At 44.4% G+C, this 13060-nt stretch overlaps 1 protein-coding gene across 8 annotated transcripts in view; it reads right to left on the reverse strand.

The window, feature by feature from the left end:
- The window catches only part of HECW1 (HECT, C2 and WW domain containing E3 ubiquitin protein ligase 1), a 348636-nt gene extending 339748 nt beyond the window's left edge, over positions 1-8888 (reverse strand). For 3 of the 8 annotated variants that reach the window (XM_074945293.1, XM_074945294.1, XM_074945287.1), the window contains exon 1: positions 8762-8885. In XM_074945293.1, the coding sequence (XP_074801394.1) occupies positions 8762-8791 (30 nt within the window). In that variant the 5' untranslated portion in view covers positions 8792-8885. Of the gene's footprint in view, positions 1-4512; positions 4530-8761 lie in introns of those variants that run through there. The other 5 variants (XM_074945295.1, XM_074945292.1, XM_074945288.1 and 2 more) reach the window with 5 other exon arrangements.
- Positions 8889-13060: the final 4172 nt, after the last annotated feature.

The raw sequence follows: 13060 nt of genomic DNA on the forward strand, positions 1-13060 counted from the left end.
TTAAAATGTAAAATATATAACATAATAGCACCTTAATTTTCCCAGATGACTACTGAATGGGCAGATGGATGACAAATCATTCTATCAGATCTCTTTAAGGTCTGTGTTGACTACATGTAAGAAATTATTCATTTAATCCAAGTTCAGTTTTACCTAAATATAGGCAATTCAGTACAGGAGACATTCTGTACATACTACTGTTTTAGGAGTTAAGAACTCTCAAGTTTAAATGGGTTTTAATTTTGGGACAAACATTTATTTCAACCTAAAGACCTAGATGGGAATTTAACTTCAGGCTTTAACCAAATGTCAGTGGTCTACCAGTAGCATGGCCACTCATGCATGCCCAGAATACCAGACATCACGGTACCTATGGGAATGGCATAGGCCTGCCCCAATGCAGAACGTGTGAAAAAGAGAGGCGGCTTTATTCAATCCATAAAAATGAAACCTCAGCAAAAGTCTCAAGAACAGCATTTTTGACGGGTATGCACACATTTTCTTCCCCACCAACCTTATGTTCTCCATTAAGGGAATGTTGGCTGCACAGAGTTCTCAAAGAACTCTGGGATATACTATTGTGCCCTGATGTCTAGGATGAGTTTGGCTGATCATTTATTTTGAAATCTCAAAACAAGAGCATGAGGGTTCTCCCTTGTTAGCCAGGTAATGAAACAGCATAAAAAAAGTATATGCAGAAGTACCATACTTTATTATTTGTATTATGATAGTTGCTATAGTCCCTACCCAAGATCAGGCACCATTGTGTTAGGTACTGGGCAAACATCTAGTGAGAGAGAGTCCTTGCCCCGAAAAGTTTACAATCTAAATAGAAAAGTTAGACAAAGGGTGAGAGGGGAAACAAAGTCACAGAGAGATGAAGTGGCCAAGGTCACCCAGAAGGTTAATGGCAGCCCCTAGACTAGAATCCAAATCACCCAGTACCCAGTTCAGTGCCTTATCCACTCGATCATGCTACCTCTTTACATGGTATTCATTCTATCACAAAAAGAGGGCCTGATTCAGATCTCACACTGGTGTAAATCAAGAGCAACTTCCCTGACACAGAACCAGTATAAAGAAGAGTAGAATCTTGTTCACAGCCTCTAAAAGTACTCAGGGCCTAGGATTTCAAGGAAATGGGGAGTCAAAACGCTTAAGCACAACATGGCCCATGCTGAAATTCCTAATCAGGAATTTCAGCTGAGCTAATATATCCACATCCTTTTTTGCTTGAACAAATGAATACAAACAGGTGTTTTTTTCTCCCCATGGGATATACCTGCAATCCTTAATTAGCCAAAACTCCTATTGACACCAGTGGGACAGTTATGAGAGAAAAGAATGCAGTCAATCACAAATTCCCTATGTGTTCTTTACTGGGGTTGGATCATGGCCATGATTTTCCACTACTTGCACCATGTGGAAAATCAGGGCCACCATCCGACCCCAGTAAAGAATACATAGAATCATAGAATCATAGAATATCAGGGTTGGAAGGGACCCCAGAAGGTCATCTAGTCCAACCCCCTGCTCGAAGCAGGACCAATTCCCAGTTAAATCATCCCAGCCAGGGCTTTGTCAAGCCTGACCTTAAAAACCTCTAAGGAAGGAGATTCTACCACCTCCCTAGGTAACGCATTCCAGTGTTTCACCACCCTCTTAGTGAAAAAGTTTTTCCTAATATCCAATCTAAACCTCCCCCATTGCAACTTGAGACCATTACTCCTCGTTCTGTCATCTGCTACCATTGAGAACAGTCTAGAGCCATCCTCTTTGGAACCCCCTTTCAGGTAGTTGAAAGCAGCTATCAAATCCCCCCTCATTCTTCTCTTCTGCAGACTAAACAATCCCAGCTCCCTCAGCCTCTCCTCATAAGTCATGTGCTCTAGACCCCTAATCATTTTTGTTGCCCTTCGCTGGACTCTCTCCAATTTATCCACATCCTTCTTGTAGTGTGGGGCCCAAAACTGGACACAGTACTCCAGATGAGGCCTCACCAGTGTTGAATAGAGGGGAACGATCACGTCCCTCGATCTGCTCGCTATGCCCCTACTTATACATCCCAAAATGCCATTGGCCTTCTTGGCAACAAGGGCACACTGCTGACTCATATCCAGCTTCTCGTCCACTGTCACCCCTAGGTCTTTTTCCGCAGAACTGCTGCCTAGCCATTCGGTCCCTAGTCTGTAGCGGTGCATTGGATTCTTCTGTCCTAAGTGTAGGACCCTGCACTTATCCTTATTGAACCTCATCAGATTTCTTTTGGCCCAATCCTCCAATTTGTCTAGGTCCTTCTGTATCCTATCCCTCCCCTCCAGCGTATCTACCACTCCTCCCAGTTTAGTATCATCCGCAAATTTGCTGAGAGTGCAATCCACACCATCCTCCAGATCATTTATGAAGATATTGAACAAAACCGGCCCCAGGACCGACCCCTGGGGCACTCCACTTGACACCGGCTGCCAACTAGACATGGAGCCATTGATCACTACCCGTTGAGCCCGACAATCTAGCCAGCTTTCTACCCACCTTATAGTGCATTCATCCAGCCCATACTTCCTTAACTTGCTGACAAGAATACTGTGGGAGACCGTGTCAAAAGCTTTGCTAAAGTCAAGAAACAATACATCCACTGCTTTCCCTTCATCCACAGAACCAGTAATCTCATCATAAAAGGCGATTAGATTAGTCAGGCATGACCTTCCCTTGGTGAATCCATGCTGACTGTTCCTGATCACTTTCCTCTCATGTAAGTGCTTCAGGATTGATTCCTTGAGGACCTGCTCCATGATTTTTCCAGGGACTGAGGTGAGGCTGACTGGCCTGTAGTTCCCAGGATCCTCCTTCTTCCCTTTTTTAAAGATTGGCACTACATTAGCCTTTTTCCAGTCATCCGGGACTTCCCCCGTTCGCCACGAGTTTTCAAAGATAATGGCCAAGGGCTCTGCAATCACAGCCGCCAATTCCTTCAGCACTCTCGGATGCAGCTTGTCCGGCCCCATGGACTTGTGCACGTCCAGCTTTTCTAAATAGTCCCTAACCACCTCTATCTCCACAGAGGGCTGGCCATCTCTTCCCCATTTTGTGATGCCCAGCGCAGCAGTCTGGGAGCTGACCTTGTTAGTGAAAACAGAGGCAAAAAAAGCATTGAGTACATCAGCTTTTTCCACATCCTCTGTCACTAGGTTGCCTCCCTCATTCAGTAAGGGGCCCACACTTTCCTTGGCTTTCTTCTTGTTGCCAACATACCTGAAGAAACCCTTCTTGTTACTCTTAACATCTCTTGCTAGCTGCAGCTCCAGGTGCGATTTGGCCCTCCTGATATCTTTCCTACATGCCCGAGCAATATTTTTATACTCTTCCCTGGTCATATGTCCAATCTTCCACTTCTTGTAAGCTTCTTTTTTATGTTTAAGATCCGCTAGGATTTCACCATTAAGCCAAGCTGGTCGCCTGCCATGTTTACTATTCTTTCGACTCATCGGGATGGTTTGTCCCTGTAACCTCAACAGGGATTCCTTGAAATACAGCCAGCTCTCCTGGACTCCCTTCCCCTTCATGTTAGTCCCCCAGGGGATCCTGGCCATCTGTTCCCTGAGGGAGTCAAAGTCTGCTTTCCTGAAGTCCAGGGTCCGTATCCTGCTGCTTACCTTTCTTCCCTGCGTCAGGATCCTGAACTCAACCAACTCATGGTCACTGCCTCCCAGATTCCCATCCACTTTTGCTTCCCCCACTAATTCTACCCGGTTTGTGAGCAGCAGGTCAAGAAAAACGCCCCCCCTAGTTGGCTCCCCTAGCACTTAGGGAATTTGTGATTGACTGCATTTTCTTTTCTTACACCTCTCAAAAATGGGTATGAATGCTAACATTTGATAGTGTTTTACACCCACTTTGACCTGACTGTGAAGAGGTGTAACTGAATACACATGGTGCAACACAGTAAAGAATGAGGCCCAAGAAGCCCAAATGTCATCTTTTGCCAGCTGCTCATTGGTCAATGCAACAGAATGGCATAACCTCAAACTGCCCACCTGGAATAAATGGATTATTCAATTATAGGATGTCCTAGCCATAGAAAAGATGACAAACTCTAAGAATGACTCATAAATCAGTTCCTTTACCACTTGGCTACCATTCATGGAGTATGACGAAGATGATCCTGGCCTGAAGAAGCCAAAGAACTGGCTAGATTTTCTTCTTAATTTTAAAACATCTTGATAAGCTCAAGACTTGATTGTACATCATTTATTGGAATATGTGGCCAGCATGCCTTTTATTATTAATGTCTGCACTTTTACTTTTTTCTCGTCACATCAGCGTGTGTTTTTCACTGGTATGCATAGAGAGACACAAGAATATCCTGTTTTCTATTTAAAAATAAATCTCAAGGTAACGGTTATGTCAAATTTGGCCCAAATTCTAAATTTCATGACAATAAATGTTTACCAAATATGATGCCAAATGACAATGTATTCGTGAAGGTTTTTAAAAAAGAAAATAAATACTTACCTACAGTATTTGTCATACAGTGTTTATGAGATTGTGCTGGTCCATGGAAACCTGATAGTAAAATGGACCAAAAATTAAAACCAAACAGAAGTTTTAAAAAGAAGTGAAATTGACTCCTCTCTTTATTGTCAAAACTGAGAGAGATACTAAAAGTAAACAGTTAAGCAAAAGTAGCAAAAAAATAAAATAGGAAGGTGTTTCAAATTCTTTGAATTTTAATGGTCAGATTGATATGCCATAGATAACACATGAGAAAATAAATGTGGGTATATATTTTAAAAATATACGCCAAATCATCCTCTAGGAGGGTTATTCATCTAGGTTTTGACTCTCTGGCCATGCTTACACTCGGGAATTTTACAAAATGAATAAAAGTGGAAGCACCAACAAAAGCCCTGGTGTAGACAAGATTCTGGTGACTTCCAGTGTGTTTACCACCATGTTAGTTACATTTACTGGAAAGCTGGTTTAGCTAACATGGCAGTAGAAATAGATGTGGTGGTGGGAGCTCTGTCTACACTAGGGCTCCCAATGAAACTGTCATTGGTGGGACTTTTTTTCTAATTCCCAATATGGACAAGGCTAATGAGCTTCCACCTAGTATTACCATCACAGTGGTGGCATTTGCCCCTCCAGAACTGGAAGGAATTCAACTTCCAAACAGATAGATCTCCCAAGGTCTTGGCAGATCCACAAAGGCACTACGCCTTCATGCTGCTTTCTGACCTCCATGGCAGCACTGCCTCCTCAGGAGCCATTCTGCTAATGCCTTCTGGATGGCCACTCCTTTTAGGGGTAGGGAATTTGCTGTGCAGAAAGAATTGTGTTAGTTAAAGATGACAGGGTCAGCATTTATTTAGTCCAAGGATCCACATGGAGTTAGGGATGGGGTGGCAATACATTGCCAAGGATAGTTGCTGAATGCAGATACCAACCCTCCCTCTACCAGCTCCCCTATTCCCCATCTGCAGTCCATAAGCACCGATTTCTCCTGTTTTCCATGGATACTTGACCCCGGCTCTGCCCCCGGCTCTGCCCCCGGCCCTGCCCCCACTCCACCCCTTCCATGAGGCTCCACCTCTCTCCCGCCTCCTCCCCTGAGCACACCACATTCCCACTCCTCCCCTCTCTCCTCTCCCCTGCCCCTAGCGTGCAAACAGCTGTTTGGCGATGGCTGGGCGGGAAATGCTGGGAGGTAGGTGGAGAAGCGGGGACGCGGCACGCTCGGGGGGGAGAAGGAGGTGGGGCAGTGCGGGAGGGGAGCTTGGCTGCCGGAGAGTGCAGAGCACCGACTAATTTTTTCCTGTGGGTGCTCCAGCCCCGGAGGGCAGCCTATGCTGCAGTCTACTTCCTGCAATGTTTAGCCTCTCTGAGATCAGGAGGGAGAGAATCCTACAGAACCGGCATTCCTCCTTTCTGTGCCCCCCACCAAACCGCAAATCCACTGCTGTTTGCACTCCTTCCCTTGCAAGAGTGGAGGGGAAAAACTGCCCCTATATGATTTGAAGCCTGACCGTTTAATTCCCCACTCTTCACTTCCACCTGCTCTAGTCCTGAAGGGGACTTTTTAAAAACACTATTTGAAATGTTACAAGCTCCTTTGATCCATCATTACCTTAAGATACTGTAAGAAGGACATTGGGGAACTAAGATATTAATGGATAGTGAGCTCTTTCTTGAAATGGCCATATTATATAGATGTTGAAAATCAAATGGGTAATAAGTGAATACCTTCATGTCTAAGTTTGAAGAAACGCCAGTTAAATTGGAAGTGCTTGTCTTGCAGGATAAATTGTACATCTTTGTCAACATATGAGAATTTAGTAGTGCTGGCAAAAATCTATCATATGGACTGGAATTTTTAGTTTGGGATAGAAGTGAGCTGTAGCTCACGAAAGCTTATGCTCAAATAAATTTGTTAGTCTCTAAGGCGCCACAAGTACTCATTTTCTTTTTGCGAATACAGACTAACACGGCTGCTACTCTGAAACCTGTACTTTTTTTAGTGGATTTAGGATAATAAAATGAGTCTGAAGTTCTTGATTTGTCCAAATTAGGGTTGGATTTATTTATTTTTAACAGCTTTTGCTTGAGTAAAAACTACTTAGGAGCCACTTAACTTATGTTAACTTAACTCCTTCTACCTGTTTAGGAATCCAAATTCCGAAGTGTGTGTTTGCAACACACTCCTTAATACGTTATACAAGAGATAGTGCATGGAACATTTTGGTTCATTTACTGCTCTTCTCAAGCCCTGACTATGCAAAAACTCTGATTTTAGCCAACTCTTCAATTCAATATTTTCAAACTAGAACACTACAAACAAACAAACAAACAGAACTACAAACAAACAAACAAACAGAACTAATAGTTACTCTGGAAAGATATACTGTTTCTTCCCATACCTGATTGGGAATTCCATCACAGGATTAATGTTGTACATTGACAAAAAGCACACTGCTTTTTAAGTTTATTTCTGGTGCTGACAAATGGAAATAAACATAGCACCTATGTATCCCGGTGATGTGTGTATTTCAGAGACAGGAACAAGCCAAGTACAGACTGCAGCCAGAATACATGCTGTACTCCATTTACAAAAAACAAACACTAGACAGAGGAATGATAATCCCTTCTTAGTGGAAAATCCAAATTTTCAAAATGAATCCCCAATCTAAAATGAATTACTGTAATAACTACAATCCTAGTATGGTCACTGATCAGAAAGGCACAATTGACAGCCTGCTGTGTGACATTTTTGGTAAAGCAGTTCCATATCCCCTAATTGCTGCTCTCTTCCTATAGGGATACGTGCCCCACTGAATCAGATAGCAGGATATTAAATGCATGAACAAGAGGGTAGCAGAAAGATTCTCCTTTAGTCTGAGTGATTGTTGTACAGCCTCTCTACGCACTTCAGCTGAGTACAACGTAAAAAGGTACTACTGCAGCTCTAAATTGAAGGATACAAAAAACTAGATCCAGGCCAAATTATTTTTCTGCAACTATTAAAAATAAATTACACAGGCTGTGGTGCAAATTGAAGCCAAATTAACTGTATGTGCACATGCTATGCTAAATGATAAAAGCAGTATCTGACCGTTTTACAAGCTATATTTTTATGGCTATGCCATTGATCTTAACATACTTAAAATAAGTGGTGACAATTCAACTGCCTATGACAAGTGATAAAAGACTTAAAATGTTATGATGTAATAACAAAAATAAATGTAGCAATTATACGAATATCTCAGAACAACATAGAGAAAAAAAGCAAACAGTTTATGTTTAAAAATGTGCTGCATTATCAAGGAGCCAGAAACTGAAGGGAGGGGAGCCCAGATAATAATAAACATCATCAAAAATCCAGTAGGACTCTTTATTGTAACCTCTATGTTCACATTCTCAAAGTGAGGCCAACTACTGATGGCATGTAACTCACAATAATTCTACATTATTTGCTTGCTAGTGAAATTCAGATGACAATGGTTAAGCAAATAATCAAACACATCCTACATGCTGTCCTGAGAACAAGATCCACACCACCGTTTCCCACTCCCCATCAACACAAGCATCCAACACATAGCATACATATGGCTTTCCATTTCCCTTCCCAGATCGGGCAACCCCAAACCAGCGGTGGCACTGAAAGATGCTCTGAAACAAATGACATGGCACACGCACACACACACACACACAACCCCTGCCACTGCATCTTGAGTTCTGTATCAAACGGGTGAGGCAAAGCTACACATTTGCCATCCTAACCCTTCAGCCAATCATCTCTACCTGTTTCAGTCCAACAAAACAAATTGCCTGGGGGAGGGGGGGCTTCTTTGTTGTATGACCTGCCAGCCCATGCACGCTAATATAGCCAGCAGCATGGACCATTTACCAGAAGGCCCACGTCTTAATAGACAACCGGGTCCTTCCCTCATTGACAAGAGCCCACCCTTCTCCAAACCAAGCAAGCTATGAACGTTATTGCTGCCTTTTTACCAACACCCTGGCTGTGCATCTGACCCCCCACACCCCCCCGGTTTGCAGAGACAACCTGTCATGGGGGGGAGGGGCGGGCAGCTACCCCCCCCCCCCCCCGACTTGTGCCAGGAGTAAAATTAAGCCTCCCCAGGGGAGTCCAGGGCCTTTTCTTCCCCTAAGAGTCGAGGGAAGAAGAGCCCATCCCGCCGCGAGCGGCTGTGCCTGGGGTGGGGGCGGAGACGGGAGGGAGGGAAAGGCAGCAGCCCCCTACCTGGAGGATGCCGGCCCGGGCACAGATCATGCTCCCCCGCGCAGGAGCCAGGGCGGGTTTTAGATCCCACACGTGCGGCTCACGGGCAGGCGCGCGGCAGCCCGGGGCCGCGGGAGAGCTCAGCGCCCGGCCCGCGCCGCGTCCCCTCAGCGCCGGCGGGGTGCGGGTGTCAGTCCCGGCGGAGACGCCCCACAGTCCAGCAGCACCGGCAGCCGCACTGGTACGCCTGCAACGCTAATGCCGCTGCCGCTGCCTGCTCCCTCCTCCTCCTCCTCCCCCCCATCCCTACCTCCAGCCTCCCTCCCCTCCGCCCCTCTCCGGGTACCCGGCGGATGGAGCCAACCGCAAGCCGCGGCTCGCACTCCTCAGCGCCACCCGGCCCTTCCCCGGCTCCTCCTCCCCCGCCCGCACACACCACCAGCCTGTGCTGAGTCTTCCCCCATCGCACGTATAGACTCCAGCACACTCACACGCCTGCATGGACGCGTGTCGTGGTCCAGCACACTCCAGGAGTGACACCGCTTTGGAATACACCTCCCCACACAGAGATGTAACACACACACATAGGACTTGGGATCCAAGACCCCCAATCCGGGCTCCAGCGCACACCTTTCGACCTGAGCATGGTAGTTCACGGCCACCCGTTCCTCCTCGCAAATGGAATGGCACACACGTGCACAACCTGCAGCCATAAGGTCCAAGTCACACCTAATTCCCTCGTGGAATTCACCACTTCCCCGCCCCCCTCACGCATAGAATCCGGGACACGCTCATTTAATGCAGCACGCACAGGATTACACACAGAATCCAACAAACGCACACTCGGATTCCATCCATCTCACCCACACACATACTGGCTCTGATTCAGCTCTCTCGGCTACGCTGGCACAAATGGGCAGTAACTATTGCAATCAAAGGGGTTAGCCTGGTGTAAGTGAGAGCAGCACCAGGCCAAATGAGTCCAACTTGCCTTCTTCTCCATTTCCTTATATTGTTTTCAGATCCCTCCCAATGGCTCTCCCCTAGCCCGTTATCCTCATGGGTGCTCATCATCAATTTCTTTCTCTCACACAAAAGAGACCTATCTGAAATGATAGCCCGGGAAGGCACGGTTGCCGCTTTAGCAGCTGTACCTCCCTCTCTTGGGGACCACGCACCATTCAATTTCCTTCCTATCTAATTGGGGATCTCTGCGCTCTCTCCTCCCCCACGCTCCCAGTACTGAGAGCATTTTACGAGTTGCACTTCTTGACAAAGAAAGGTGGAGATCTCCAGCTGTAACGGGCAGTGTACTGGTTGCAAACCACAGCTAATGAACTGTGAAAAGGTGCCACGCACCCATTACGCCCATGTAGGTTCCGCATTTGTGCTAGCATCGAACTCCTGCATCAATCAACTCACCAAAAATAGACAAGAAATGCTGCTGGGGGTTTCCAGTGAGCATCCACAGACAAGGTATTGTATATGTATCCATCTGGTGAAGGAAAAGAAGGAAGGCACTTCCGCAAAATATCAGCTTCGGGTTTCAGCTAGAATAGATGAAAGATAGATGGCTTTCTAAAATTCTGCTTCCCCACTCAACCCAAACAAGTATTTTTTTTTTAAATCAGCATGTAAAATATCATTAGTGTTTTCATTCATCCTGGTGAAGAGCAGGTGAGTATGTTTTTTGATTAAACTGGCAAATTTTCATGGCAATTTTGCCAGGCTCACATAGAACTTAATTTGTAACCTGACTCCATAGATTCTGAGGAAGTGACAAAAACATTTGCACAGGTGTTCCCAGTAGTGTTTACTTCTTGGTCAAGGTTGAGCAGTGGTTTCTATACCTAAGCCCCTATTTTTAATCATCTATCAATTCTTTCAGGACTGAAATTTACCCTGGTTGGTATCACCCCAAGGGTAGTTTTTCTTAGGAAAGGCTTGAAATCAATCGGCTTAGTTATTTTTTAGTTCAAGATTTTTCTAAAATATTCTTTTCCCATTGTGAAAAACGTTCTGGCATTTTATATCAACTAATTTATCTTAAAAAAGAAAATAAAACAGGAGAAAAAGTTGAAACTTGGCATGAGCATAGTCCTCACCAACGAAAGAAAGTCAAGCCAAGCTTGGGGGAAAATAGTTCAATATTTTAATCACCCTTAAATTATGGGATTACATAACCTGTGCAATAGGTCTATAAAATCATGAATGGGGTGGGGGGGAAAGTATTATTTACCCTTTTCCACAATACAGAAACCAGAGGCCACGCAATGAAATGAATATGCAGCAGGTTTAATACAAACAATAGGTAGTACTTTTTCCACACAATGCACAATTAATCTGTGGAACTCATTGCCAGTGGATAGTGTGAAGATCAAAAGTATAACTGGGTTAAAAAAAAAACCAAAAACACCTAGATAAATCCATGGAAGATAGGTTCATCAATCACTATCAGCCATGATGTTCAGGGATATAACCCCACGCTCGGGGTGACACTAAACCTCTAACTGCCAGAAGCTGAGAGAGCAAGACACGGGTGGATCTCTCCAAAATTTCCCTGTTCTGTATACTCCCCCTGAAGATCTGGTACTGGCCATTTTTGTAGACAGGATACCGGGTAAATGGACCACTGGTTTGACCCAGTATGTCAGTTCTTAGGTAATATACCCCAATTCAAAATAAGTATAATGCACAAAAGTAACATATGTAACTGTGCTAGGTGCCGTACAAAAATAAAGTAAGAGACAGTCACTGCCCCAGTGAGGTAAAATCTAAAGCCCTGACCCTACAGAAGACACATATACAGGAGGTGAAAACAGAGGCAGAGTTGAAATGACTTGCCCAATGTCACGTAGCAGGTCACTGGAAGAGCTGAGAATAGAACCAAAATTTCTTGACTCCCAGTCCAATGTATTATCTATTAGACCACACTGCCTGCCCAACAAATTGAACTTTTTTTTTTAAATCCTGGAATGTTCCTGATGTAACTCGATGTTGTGCGTTTTCTTCTAACAAATTTTCTTTCCAACTGCAGAAATGTATAGAAATGGAATACAACGTCTCCCAATATAAAAAGGCAGCAGATTTTTATTCTACAAGTTTCAGTGCACACAAATGTGATTTTACAGATTAACACAGCAGTGTGTGTGCACGTTGAGGGTGTTCCTGTGAATCAATATAATCTTAGGAGAGCATCAGAAAAGCTGTCAAATTACTGAGGAGGTCATCACAGCCAACGAAGGTCCCAGAGACAAGTAATTTAGCAAGATTTTATTATCTATGTTTAAAGAGCACAAAATTATTTTAGAAGCAGTAATAGCATTGCAACTATGGAAGCCAAAGCAATGATGCAAGGGCATCAGATGAATGTCTGAGGGCAGGGATATGGCTAGCAATTTGAAATATGTACAAATATTCTGGCCACCCCAGCACCCACCTCCAACACTCAACCAAACTGGCCATTACACACAGAATGATCCCTAACACAGTGATTGCAGTTAGTTACAGAGATCTAGCAATGAAATAATTAAACCTAATGATCTCCCAGAAAGTTGTGTGCTGTGCTATACTATACATGCCTGCCTACAGTACACGCATTCGACCAGTTGTAAACGGATTGCCTCAGGGTCAGGCAGGGATTCCTCATGTCACCATAACACATGGGACATGGGGAGAATCTTATTTTTCCACTTTCTGAATCATTCAATACCAGCAACCTTTAAAAATTGGAAAGTGGACAAGAGAGACCTAAAATTTCATCCAGTTATACCAATTCCTGTGCTCATGACACCTGAAATGAGCACAAATTTCACAGCAGTAACTTTTCTATGTTTCTGAATTAGCTAAAACGGAGAAATCAATAGTGCAAGTGCTCTAAAATACACACTGCTAAATCCAGCAATCCTTACTCAGCACTCAGTTCTGCCTTTGTAGAGGCAAGCCTAATGTCAGGGTCAGGGCTGAGCCACATCGCACCACAAAGCACAGTGCCTGCCCAAGTTCCTTGGAACACAAAAGAAATGTGCCTCTTAAGGGAACACACCATGCATTCTACTCCACGGCCAGCCAACTTCTTCTAGACCTGACTTGCCACACTTTGTGGTTGATAATGGCCCTAACCCCATACAATCCATTCAATGCTCTTCAATAGTGTGGAAAATGCACTTCTGACAATAAGGAGACAACATTGTAGAGAACAGGCAAAGACAAAAAAACCCTCAGAAAGTCTATAGACCAAAACAATATAAAGCGAAAATCAGTTCTTGGTTTCACCAGTGTAATTTCAGTGAAGTCAGTGGGGTTGCACCAGCGTAACAT

The sequence above is a fragment of the Natator depressus genome, chromosome 2 (assembly GCF_965152275.1).
Source record: "Natator depressus isolate rNatDep1 chromosome 2, rNatDep2.hap1, whole genome shotgun sequence".
Lineage (NCBI taxonomy): Eukaryota > Metazoa > Chordata > Testudines > Cheloniidae > Natator > Natator depressus.